This window comes from Camponotus floridanus, unplaced genomic scaffold, assembly GCF_003227725.1.
Source record: "Camponotus floridanus strain SB8 unplaced genomic scaffold, Cflo_v7.5 scaffold43, whole genome shotgun sequence".
In the NCBI taxonomy this organism is placed as follows: Eukaryota; Metazoa; Arthropoda; class Insecta; order Hymenoptera; family Formicidae; genus Camponotus; species Camponotus floridanus.
Window position 1 is genome coordinate 219,438 of NW_020229581.1, and position 13,952 is coordinate 233,389.

At 32.2% G+C, this 13,952-nt stretch overlaps 1 protein-coding gene and 1 long non-coding RNA gene across 3 annotated transcripts in view; both read right to left on the reverse strand.

Annotated features, from left to right (window-relative positions):
* LOC105258398 (serine-rich adhesin for platelets) overlaps positions 1-8,348 on the reverse strand; it is a 173,798-nt gene extending 165,450 nt beyond the window's left edge. For both annotated transcript variants that reach the window (XM_011269621.3, XM_011269620.3), the window contains exon 1: positions 7,738-8,348. In XM_011269621.3, coding sequence (XP_011267923.1) covers positions 7,738-7,900 — 163 coding nt within the window. In that variant the 5' untranslated portion in view covers positions 7,901-8,348. The remainder of the gene's footprint in view (positions 1-7,737) is intronic.
* A 3,026-nt stretch (positions 8,349-11,374) lies between these two features.
* On the reverse strand, positions 11,375-13,167 carry LOC105258402. Its single transcript, XR_002192889.1, has 4 exons — positions 13,109-13,167; positions 12,606-12,664; positions 11,682-11,949; positions 11,375-11,552 (listed from the first exon to the last, which is right to left on the reverse strand). It is a non-coding gene; the product is annotated as an uncharacterized LOC105258402 (long non-coding RNA).
* Positions 13,168-13,952: the final 785 nt, after the last annotated feature.

Consider the following 13,952-nt stretch of genomic DNA (forward strand, 5'->3'; position numbering starts at 1 on the left):
CTCCGAAGTAAATGTAATAATTTAAAAAAATGTTATCAAAATTATTAATTGTAGATATCCTTAAATACTGCAGGCTATAAATAATATCATTTCGTGAATTATGTTTATCGATTTTTGATAAAAAAATTTTTGTTCAGAATGAAATCTGTTATACTGCAGCTATTGTACAATATATGTGTTGTTTATATGAAACTAATTACTTATTATCTCTACTTTCCGATGTAGAAAGTAAATTATATTAATTCAATATACCAGAATATATAATATTTTTCTCTGTATGAAAAAATATATATAATGTATTAGTGGAACTACAAAGTTAATTAATAATTTGTCTAATTATTTATAATTAATATTGTTACCACAAAGTATAATCGCTAAATAAAAGTGAAATTAATGCAAATAAAAATGAAATTAATGCAAATTAATATAAACAATAAGATAACTCCGTTAACATAGGACTGATATAATATGAATTTCATAATTGCAATTCGCTATTAATTCCCATAACAAGTCTCGCGGATTCTTATCGAAATCCTAGGATTACTTTAAAGAACCGGCTTGGAATTATAGAAAGAAAGAATATGCGTTATTTCTCTTTCCCTCTCTCTTTCTTCTCTGTAAGTATCTAACGTACTGCGAAAGAGTTACATTCACCTGCTTGGCCGATTGCTAACCGATAATTATCCCACTATACTCCACGCATTCTTTTTTAATTAGTGCGTACGCTCGTCCCTATTACATTCGTCATACAGAAGCATCGCTAATGATTCTAATGAAAATAATTGAAGGATTATATGAATAACCCCTGTCCATCATTCTTCTCTAGAACAAGTACTTTTCTCTATTTTTTTCTCTTTGTAAATTATTCGCATAAATTAAATCATGCAAATTTTAAAAAAATATTAAAAAGGATGTATATATATATATATATATATATATATATATATATATATATAATTCTTTTAATATATTATTATATCAAAAAAAATATTGATCTTTACTATTGACAGGAAAAATATGAACGAGGTATGCACAAAGAGTTCAATGAAAGCTTTGATTAAAAACCAGTTAATATATACACACTTTTATTTGTCGCTTCTGAAAATCTATTTAATAATTAAATGATTTCTTTCCTAAAAGCGTTAAAATTAATCTAATTGGGACCTCAAAAGTAGTCAATAAATATGATTTATTCAAATTGCAATGAAATTTTACTGCGTATCAACAAAGCATATCGAAGAATTTTCGCACCTCGAAGCATTAATCAGGCTTCCAGAACAAGTTCTCGAAAAAAAGAAAAACAAAATGCAAAAATATCCTTCTTTTCTAGAGCAAATCCAGTTCCGTTCGAGAGTTCGATGTCTCGGCGAACACGCAATTTGTACGCGTTTTTCCCTTCCTGTCGGTACCCTTATTACTCCTTTAATGCCGAATGCGGGAATGCATTTTTTTATCGCCACCGGTTATGCGCCATTGTGCCGCCGATGGAATGCCGCTGATATTTTTGACGGCGTGCAAAGGTGTAACGAGCGTAATAATTTAGAGGCCGGTTTGAAATAGCGCGTCTAAGGATTCCAGGTAGCGGCGGCCGCGAACAAACGGAAGAGTTGCGAGATGACATAATTATCGCGGCGAGATGACGTGTTACAACGCGCTGATAAACGAAAGTCGCTCTGTCGCGATCTTTTTTCCAGCTAATGACTGCGACAACGTCGAAATCCAGTCATTACGGCGATTAAAGATAATGCGCCCTTATTCGCTATTCGCATGATCGAGACAATCGTTTCTGCGCTCGTCGATAATCATCGAGAGATCGGCGCTTGGCGATTTTCGACTCCTATAATTTGGAAATTAACACGGATTTCAAATCCTAATTTGGTTCGTTTAAAATAAAAGAGAGCTCTTTACTTTCACTTAATTACTCATTGAAAAGATTAAACCTCAGATCTTTACACGAAAATTACAAAACCGATTTGATCTCGCAATTGTAACGTGATTTACAATCGTGAACGATGTCGGTCTCATAGACTTTTTTTATAACAGTCTACATCTTGCTAATTATCTCTTCAATTTGTTTTTACATATAAATGTTGTAGAAGTAAAAAATGAATAGATAATAATTCATACTAGAAAGTTTTTACTGCGGAATAAAATTTCATTTCGCATTCATGAGATTTTATAGCAGGTTTAAGTAAATTTGAGCAGTCATATTCTTAAAATACACAAACATAAAAAGCTATTATTTGCCATTTGCGTAATCGAAACAACAGTTTTCTCGACTGCCACGTATTTCGCGTCGGAATTTGGTTCATTTCTTCAGCGTTACTTCGTAATAACTAACTCAGAAATGCATAAATCGACTTGGAATAAATTATCGATATTACACTGATTATGAGATATGTATAGCAAAATTCTTACACGACAAAAAAAACAAGTAAACCTGTTAAATCTACTATTGTATATAATAACGATATTAAAGATTAATTCAAAAATCATTGTAAAATTAATCATTGTAAATATATGAAAAATAGCGACAAAAATTAATTGAAATAAATCTAAAATATAAATTGCGTTTTATACAACAAAATGTTACGCGTATTAAATTCGTTCAAAAAAATTTGGAAATTCCGTTTGCTTGTTCTACATTTATAGTGGTGAAGAAATTCTCATGTAAAATAAATACAACGCAAACGCTCTACGATACATCTCGACACGCTAAATAGTAAAGAGAAGATACAAAAACGGGAAACACACACAAGAATTTTTTGCTTCCATAAATTCTACTGACAGCTCATTCGTTGCTCTGACTTTTTCGTCGGCTCTCGCGCGATAGTAAAGAGATTTTAACTATTCATTGTTCTGGGATAATAATGGGAGCGAAATAGCCGCGCGACGTTAAAAAGAGGAGAAAACGCTTGCGGTGGAACGCACGAGCAAGGGATCCTAAGCAAGTTAATATCTCTAATTATGACCGGTTATAAAATTATACCCTTCGCACTTGGTAGGAGTGACCGAACGCGTTCTGGTCAGATCATAAATTTCCTCTAAAAACGAACAAGGGAAAAGGGAGAAAGAGGGGATCGACATCGTCGCCGCCAGAATTTCAAGTACATTTTGCACCGCGCGCGAATATTATCAGTCTTTAAATCTCTCCGGGGCGATTCACTTGGAGTAAATCAACTCGCGAATTTTCGTCGCGGTTCCTCCTCAAAACGCACGTCCTTGAAAAACGTTGCGCGAATACTGAGCGTCAGCAGTAAACATTGCGCAAATTAAGAAGCAGCGCTGACACGGTCTTGGAAGAAAAGTAAGCGTTATATCTCTGAGCGTAATATAATTTTGCAATGTTCCTGCAAATTGCGGTGAAATTAGGTTCAAAAAATGTTTACCGGTAAATTATATATTTGAAGAAATCAACTCTTTTCTATCCCGGATTAAATCTAATACGAAATTTGAATTATATTTTTACATTATAATGTATTTTTGCATTACTTTCGATATTAAATGTCTTGCTTACTCTACAATCTAATTTTTAATCGAAATTTACTTCTAAAAGTTTATAAATATATATCCATAATTTTTTTTAATCTATCGTAGAAATTTATTTTTTTTTTCTTTTAATAAATTAGCATTATGAATAAGTTGCTTTCACTAATACTCTTTGATATTTTCGAGAACTGTTTATTGCGAAATTGCAAAGGGTAAATAAAAATACTATGGATTGGTAGATGATTTCGCGGCTATAAGATGGATCGAACAGCTGCCGAGAGAGCAATTTAATCTTAATTAAATCTCCCACGGTTATCTAACATTGCGTGTACGCCGAGTATTCTGAATCTTCTTAGAAAATTGCATCCTATTGCAACCTATTCTTCGCGGCGATCTTAGCAAGCTACGCAAGTGAATGCCGCAGCGGTAGTCCTGATAAGGCTCAAATCGACTGTATCTCATAATATAAATCCTGTTATCGAAAACCGCGGAAGAAAACCACGCATTGCACTTGCAACACGAAGTGTAATGCTTTCTATCCGAGATAAATCAAATTCCCGCATTTATACAATTATCTCTTGATTCTTTGCGTTGTTAATTAAAACCTATCTTTATTGATTTTCTAATACAATTACTCTTAGAATTGAAACTCTAAAATATACGTAAGAAATATATACGATAATTAAATTAATTCTATAAATTAACTTCATACTTTTATTTAAAAATCTCGACCTTTACCTCTACTAATTATCGTTTTTAAAAAATAATTAGTTTTATTTAATTCTGTTATTGTACTGTTTATTTAAATATGTATGTATGTATATGTATGTATATGAATAGAATTAAAAAATTGTTCATTAAAAAATGTCTTCATCAAAAAAATTTTAAATATATTAAACGATCTGCGCTAAAATAGTCCTCATCATTATATTTCAAAATAATAAATATTTTACTAATCATCAGTGAAACTCGTTCGCATAAAGACTAGTCAGATTATTATTTCTAAATGCTAATTAAATAAAACTAATCATCCTTTTTTAATGGAATTAAATGAAAATTAGAATTTTTAAATAAAAGTATGTAAGTTATAAATTAATTTATAAAATTAAAATCTTTCCATCACTCCAGATATATATCCAGATATATACTCTAGATATATAATACTTTAAAATCGTAAGCAACATCTCAATGTAGTTTATATTGGAGAATGCTCCAAGAATTTGTGATGTGCAAAACATTTCACAAAAACATTGGAGTAGCATTTCTTTATTTGTTACAACAAAAAAATGTTGCCATTCATAAAGCAAAGTACAATGCAAAATAATAAGATAGTATCTCTCTCTTTAAAGAATTTTGACATTGATGCGAATCCATAAGACGGCGCAAAAAAAGGAATAATCACGTAATTGTCAAATTTCGCGAATAAACCGGATGTGTTATGAATTGATCAGAGTTGCATACAATTACTATGGCGTGATTCATTAGGCATTACCTCTTACGAGTTGTAAATAACATTAAGAAAGTATAAACTACGCGGTCGTTAAATAAATGCCCGCGGCCGGCAAACAGTTATCCTTAGACCATGTTGGCACGAGGTCTCTCCTTTTCGTAGCAATCTCGACACGTACATACTGTTCGCATCAAGGTTGGAAGAGGATTTTACACGGCCTGATGCCAGGAACGTTTTCCGCGCGCATCCCTCCAGTGCATGCATATGCATTCGCCGTACTACGCATTGTCACACGTTGAAGAACGATCTGTCGATTCGCGGAAAGTTATTCGCTCTCGGCGATCTCTCGAGAATACCAAATTTTCTCTCTATTTCAGTTATTTCAATTTTTTAACAAAATAATTCAAATATAAGGAGATCAATATATAATTAGATAATTGTAAAATAATTAATACGAAAAATAATAATAATAAACTCTAATAATTTAATACAAAAAATTTTTACTTTCTTTATTAAGAACATTCTTGTAAAAATAACGTAAAATATTTATATATGAGGAGAATTTTTTAAAAATTATTTTTTAAAACGATTTTAAATTTCTCAAACGATCTATTGCGAAAATTCTCCATCTCATTATGTACATATATTTTAAAATAATGAACACTTAACTCATCATCATCAGTGAAACTTGATCGCGTAGAGATTAATCAGATTATTATTAATTCGTTGTGCACTGAATTCAATGAATTATGAAGAAACCGTTCTTTTTCTCACAATCAGTTGCTTTCTCTTTAATCAATATAAATCGCGCCTAAAAAGTTGTAATACGTGCGAAAATGTCTAAACCGCTATTTGTCGTTTCAGAGGATCACAGTCCATTAATTTCAATGCGCAAAGCCCATATTTTCTTAAACACCATGATGCATCGAAGCGTGCTAAAGTACTGATGATTTAACGCGAAACATCGTCGCGGAAAAAGGTTTGACATGCAGGTCATGTCAAAATTTATTTGTTGAATTTATATCGCGTTGAGCTGCCAATGAAAAACGCGATCGCACAAATAATTTGTACTCACAAACGGGACCTTTCAGGGTGAGAGGATTCATCAAGCTTCGCCGTCGACACTCGCGTGCGACGTGCTTCCGCCTTTCTAAGTGCATGCAAATTAATCGATTTGAGATCGGGACGACAGATGCGGCTCGACAATGAGCGTCGTGCATTCTTAAACGCTATAGGAAACCGATCCTATTCTATTACTGAATTTAATTGCGACACTATATACGCATCACAAACACGCAACGAATCATAGATAGCTTTTGAAGAGTATCCGATGAGTGAAATCAGTTGATTAATATTTATTTTGCATAATAAGATTAAAAATAAAAAATGCATTCAGTAAATCTGTATAAAAAAATAGTGGAAATTTATAAATTAATATATACAAATCGTTGATATACTTTGTGAAAATGCGCTCTACATGTATGCATTGATAATTATCATAAATATATTTTTTAGTGTAAATGTAATTATTCATAAATAAATAAAATTAATAGACTCGTTCTTTTAAAAAGATTTGATGGATTTTGCAATCTTTGCAATTTACAGAGAATTTCTACGGAATATTTTGCTACGACGCGATGGAAGATGAGCGAGCGTACTTTCACAGAAGCAAGCGAGTGCAAAGGTCGTTCTTCATCGGCAAAGCCGAGAGGAGCAACAAAGTTCAGGCATTCACCGTCATTGCAATAATCGCCGGAGAGTGCGGTCCTCATGCGAGAATGAAAGGGAGAAAAGTCGATAGATAAGGATGCAATGACGACGAAATGTCTTGGATGTCTCTTTTCTCTCTCTACCTTTCTATATCTCTACCTTTCTTATTATATATATATATATATATATATATATATATATATATATTTTTTTTTATAAAACGTGTGTTGTGAAAACAAAATACAATCAACTAAGAGTAAGAATTACAATTATAATCTCATTACTGATGTAAAAATGATAAAAAATAAAAATAAAATGATAAAAAATAAAAATGATAAAAAATAAAAAAAAAATAAAAAATATATAATTCTTTTCTACAAATATAATATTATGTTATGTCATTATTGATTTAATCTTTAATGTATTTAATCATTTTGCATGATTTGAATTTTTAATGTTTTACTCCTTTTATTATTTCTTTCACAAATTTAATATCTAATGTCGTAAATGAATTTTTATTTAATTTTTTTATTAATGTTCTAATTATTAGCCACTTCAAATTTAACTAAATCTAATATTGTTGCATTAAATTATTATGTAAGTGATTAAAAATTATGAATATATAAACGCTCACAAAATTAATTGATCAATTATAAAAGCTCCTCCTGCTTTCATTCTTCACACGCAATCTTATATATATATAATAAAAGGAGTAAAACATTAAAAATTTAAATCATGCAAAATGATTAAATACATTAAACATTAAATTAAACATTAAATCAATAATGAAATAACGTGATATTATATTTGCAGAAAAGAATTATATATTTTTTATTTTTTATCATTTTTACATCAGTAATGAGATTATAATTGTAATTCTTACTCTTAGTTGATTGCATTTTGTTTTCACAACACACGTTTTATTATATATATATATATATATATATATATATATATATATATATATATACCTCACAATATCTCATAATTAAATTAAAATATTACTTCTTCATTGAAATAGAGTTTAATAAAATTTCGATGATACTCAATCGAGAGCGAATTAAAGAAACCAAATGAAATTCACTCACCTGTATCAAGACGTGGCCGCTCGTTTGACGTCGAAAGGGATTCCAGGTCATCCTCCAAGGTCGCGACATCCTCGGCGCGCGCCAATACCACCAGCACCGCGGAAGTCAACAGCAACGACGTCAGTAACACTGTCCTCACCGATGTCAAACCTATAAGCGTCATTTTTCAACCAACACCTTTCCACACTCGAGACCGGTCGTCGTCGCAGCGCGGTCACCGCGTACCGTGTCGCGATCACATCTTCTTTCGATTCGAAAGTTCGATATATCAAATTCACTGCGCGCGTATTTTATTCGAAAAACTCGCGACTGGACGCACACGAACTCCCGGACGAAACGACTTCGAAACGATGACGACTTCGAAACGCGAACGTCGATGTTCGGCGTCGGTGCTCCATGTGAACTTAATCGCAAATCGGGCGAAGAATCGCGAGCGCGTTACTTGTAATCGCACTGTCACATGTCGAGCGCGCGAACGACAGTTGACGAGGACAAGAAAGGACGAGAGGACGAGAGGGGAGTTCGTCGTTTGTGTCAGCCGGTAGCGCGTGCTACCTGTTTTGAAAGAAGTGTGCGCCCACCGCACCAGTCCATGCCGCACTGCTACGCCGCCGTCAGGTGTTTGAAAGCAGCCGACGTCGCGTGATCAAGCCGCGACATCTTTCGGACGCTCGCCGAAGCAATCGCGCGCACGCCCGCGACACTTCGCTCGACTGTCACGTGAGCCGCGCACTTACTACGCTCACCTCCTTCCCCCCGCGCGACACGTGATCCCCCACCACCGATTCATTCATGGAGACACGCGCTTTTCAGCTCTCTTTCTCTCTCTCTCTTTCTCTCATGTATACGCTAGCTCCGTCGTCACATATCGATGCGTCGCACGTGTTATTGTTTTTGTTTCAATATGTGACGTGTCAATGACTTCGAAATATGTACAAAATCAGATATATATTTATGAGATCTCGATATACAAAGGATAATGGATTAATTCTATTTTTATTATGACGTGTCGATCGTAATAATTTTTGCGCATTTAACATATAAAAAATGATCAAAAAAAGACCGGAACTATAGTAAAAATAAAATAATATTAAAGAATAAAATATATAAAGAATGTGAATTAACGTTCGATGTAATTAATCGAAAAATAAATCGATATAAAAATTTTGCTTCAAAAATTCGAATCGAGGCATCGGACCGTAATCGATATGATTTGTGATGCTTTAAAAACTGCCATTTTGTGAACTATTGCTAACTTCGTTTTTTTACTAATGTAATATTTTCATGATATTTGCATAAATAATAATAGAGATAGTCATTAGAGATAAGTCAAATAATTACAAATTAAAAACTAGTACTAAATCTTAATCAATATCTCGAAAATGTAAGAATTTACCTATTCGCGTTTCCTCGGCACGTCGTATCGATTCGCAGCAACGAACGGGATTCGCGCGATGCAATAACCTTGTATTTCTCTCGGCGTGGGGGACTTGCAAACATGTACCTACCTGGTATTTAATTAAACCCGGAAGAAAAAAGCTGTCGATGCAGGAAGCGATGGGTTTGGTGTATGTACGCGAGCAGCGAGCCATACTTGGAACTCCGTTACGCGGGACAACATAATGACGTAGCTACGGGTTGATCGGCCGCGTTATCTCGATCGACTTGAAGTGTGGTGCTTCAAAAAGCGCAGGATCGCCGGGCTGCTGGCAATTTCGCATTTTGTTACTTGAAATATTTTCACAATTTTTAATTTATGTTAATTATTTAAAATATTTTCAAAACTGACAATTGATTAATTAATTATTTTGCTCAAGAGAAAACAAGGATAAAGATGAAATGAAATATCCTTGCAGTTTTATGATAAAACTCTTTAATACAGCCGCGATCTGTACTAACCTGAAAAAATTTCTCGTCGTAAATGTAACAAACAGAGATATATATCTTATCGATTGCCCTTTCTTCCTCTTCCCTTTTCGTTCTTTGTACCTCGTCCTTGTCGACCGCGAACGGACAAGTGGTCTGCGGTTTTTCATCCCGAAGAAAAAATGCGCGGTCGATGCACCTGGGATCGCGGATCGATCGACTATACGCGTGATATTTGTCACGAATCACCCTTATTTGTATTATGGCGAATCCGCAGCGGGGGTCATTAATCCCTAGTGACTTTTGTGCGGATTCGTCATTATGCGAGAACATATTTTTAATAAGTATGATTTACGTACTAGATTAAGGCTGCGGTCGGGAAGACGCTCTGAATGCTTTGAAACATCATTCTATCTTTGTTCTACATTCCATGAGCATTCATAATGCAATCTTGACCGCAGCCTAATTTTTATAAACCTAGACAAAATTCTTTTTCTTTCCTCTTCGTTCCAAAATAAATTGTTTGTATATTATTATTGATTACTATAATGTTAAAAAAATTAGACATGAATATAATAATAGAAATAAATGATATATGATAAAAAAATAAAGGAAATGTATTTATAACACCTGCATTTTTTTTAGATAATTTAGATCAGGAAAGATTAAGCTTGTCTCTCGTGACATTTATGAACGATGATATGAATGCTTGCAAATTGATAAATTTGCTGATGTTATGTATGTGTGACAAATATGCAAATTTTATAATAAATTATCATAAAAATTTAATCGATAATACATAAATTAATAATATATAAATTAATTTCTAATTAAAGAAGTTTAATTTTTCACTAACTTACTACTAATTGGAAAAATATTTATTATTTTTTATCAGCTTTTAAAAATATTTTTTAATAATATTATAACATATTTAACATACATCTGCGCACTAGAATTCTTTATTTTTAATTTATATTAACGCAGATAAAATAATTATACATAATTATTTATTTATGTATTTTTATCTTTCTCTAATTCACTCAATAAACATTTGATATATAAAATTTGATATATAAACATTTGATATATAAATAAATGCGTATAAATATGTATGTAATTTTTTATTCTTGTTTGATTTGGCTGGAAATGGCTTGTTAAAAGCAGCCGTTTCTAATTTCAATACCTTTAACAAGATACTGTGCTATTCATAATCAACGACGTTGATCTAATAGAATGGTGATCTCTTAATTCCATCGCGAATACATTTTCGTTTATGCAAAGTCTCTCGAAAAGGGGTACATCATGTGATCGTCGAATACTCGTAAATATTCGGCGGCGTGTTTCTCACTACGCGAGCCCGAAGAAAACAACATCGTCTGTTTGTTACGCGTCTTCTTCTGCTTCGCCGGCTGATCTGTGACAGCGTGGGGCTCGTACATATTCAAGATATCGTATGCGAGAATCTTTCGTAATATCTAAACGCATATACGATATGCACACGAGCGAGACTCCTGCGGCTAAGGGACACGCAAATACTCGTAAATTAAGGATAGAGTTCTTTATCCGAGTTTAATATTCTTTTAGGATATGTCAGTTAATTAAATTTGAACAGCTCAAAAATTCTCAGTTATTTGAAGTCGATCCTGATTGATCCGATTTTGTTGCGAAAAATTAAAAATCTCTCGCATTTGTTTTACAATAATTTTACAAACACACAGTTTGTCTAAATATGTATTTGATTCTGTTTTCTACGATCTAATTTTTTTCCTTTTCTCTCACGATCGAAGAATAAATTCTCACAAAAGCCGGTTTTACTGGTTTTTTAATTAGATTCGGAGTTATCTCAGTGATCACAGTTATCTCAGTGGTAGAGAATTTGGTACTTTCATCGGTTGTCGTCACTACATTACTTTTACGACAGATTCGCTTATAGATTTGGAGATTAAATCCTGAAACAAAAATTTATCAGAAGGCATTATTATCATGATAATTGTAGATAAAAAATCGTGCGCACGCGCGATTGACGAATAAACAAATATCGAAATCAAAACAGTTTCTTTTCTTATCCTTTCTCTTACCATAATACATGCTGATTAATGATCGTTCGATGAGCTCGAAGGATTTCGCATTTTCGTTGTCGATTCGCTTTCCATGAATAAATGAAAGGACATTAGCGGTTCTTACATATTACGGATTATCACGTTCTCTCGTCCGCAGAGGATGAAATTTATTGCATCAAATTGGTTACAAAATATGCTATAAGTCTCGCTCGATTTACGACCATACTGTCGACGTCGGTACAAGTTCTCCAATGTTACATGGGGTGTGTCAAATTTGCCTCTTTTTCTGACAAAAAAAATTATTGTATTAAGAATAATAGCGCATGATTAACAATATCGGACATCAATAACTGCTCAGTTAAAAGGACAGCTGAGAAATTTAAATAAAAATTAATAAAATATTGTTTCTTATTTTATATATGTATTTATAAATACACGAAAGAATCGAATATATAATTAATATAATATAATAATATAATAATATAATAATAATTTAATATAATATAATAATAATATATTACATCTTATCCAATTAATTTTAATTTTATGCTCAAATAAAAAGTTGAAAAGATTATACAAAAAAAATTTTTTTATGTTACTACGATTGTTGTCACAAAGAATAAATTAATTTTGTATTCATCTAAAGAGGGAAGGAGTGGAACACCTGAGCCATTTTATGATATGCATGGAATATACGAGGGAACGCATCAAGATGCAACTAAATATTCATACGCGATGCATCATGCGTTGTGTGCTGCACAGCATGCGGAGATATGAAAATTTAAAGCAAAAAATATTTATTCCCGCAATGTGGAGTGGAGGCTTAATTAAAAATCGAGTAAAAACCGCAAAAATCCAGCAGTTATCGATTATGCTTGGTATCATACAGCGCATCTGTTTAATATACATATAATAAATTATGTTAATAAGTTGTTGTCATACATAATGTCGTTTCACGTTGAAACTGCAATCGCCATTATTCATTTTGTACAGTAATGTATCTGAAAAAAATTAAAAATTTAATAAAGGAAAAAAATGATTTAATAGGAGACATCTTATAATAATTTAATTATATTATTACTTTTTGTACTTTAATATAAATATTTTCTAAATAGTCTATCCTTGTTTCTGTTTTTGTTTGTGTTTCTCGTTTCTGTTTATATTGTTTGTCTGTATTGTGTTTTAATTTGATTTTTAATAAATGTATATGTTATTTAATATATTTTCATGTGTTACTTTTAATTACTCTGACTGTCTTATCATAAAATAATAATCTGTAAATAATATAAAAAATTATACGTTAATTTATATTGCATAAAGATACATCTATGATGTATCATTTATTTTTATGCAAGAATAATATATAATAAATAATATAAAATAATATAAAAAATAATATAATAACATAAATATAATAACAAAGAAATATAAAAGAAGAGACTTACTATTTTTTCATCTTCTGATGAGTTCTTTTGATCCTTCTCTTGCTTCATTTTTAAATTCCATATTGTTAAGACCTAAATATAAATAAAAGATATTTAGACACATTTAGATATATTTAAAAAAATTATTTGTGATGCACACCTGCTGTGGCACTTGTTATTTCAAATTCAACGCAACAAACATTAATTCTCGCAACGGATAGAAGCTTAATTAAAAATCGAATTTTTTTGCTGGAATACCGTGAAATAAATTTAAGAGAGATGCACAAGCCATTAATTAAAACGCTTTCTCCGCTACAGATATTTTTATTTTTATGTTTTGCATTTAAGATTCAAAGGAGCTTTTTGAGAAGGGAATTATGGGAAATACCATTATGCATTATGTATGATCAAATCTAAAAAATAAATAAAAATCTCTTACATTTTAATTATATAATTATTCAAAGCTTTCTAAAGACGAAGAAAAAAAATGTTAGATATTCTGGCAAACGATTAAGCAAATTGCACGCCAGCGTTAATAAATTTATCCAAGGAAATCGCTGAATTTCTGTAGCTAAAAGAAATGCATATGCAATGTGCGTTTTCGTGATCAAGATCAGGCGTTGAAAAAAAATCGTTTCTCAGGATTCCGTAACAGAGTGCGTTTTATGGCAGCATTCTCCGGTATTCTCCACACGCAATATCTCATTGGTACGATCTGGCGCACATTGTGCGTGCGTAAAAAATTCTCTTAAGCGTGCACAGCATTGTTTCGCTCGCCTCATCTGATTTTATATGCACGAAAAACTATGATTTACGCAGCAGCGCGCTTAGAATGCTACATTTTTAAGAGTCGCCAGGAGTCGAA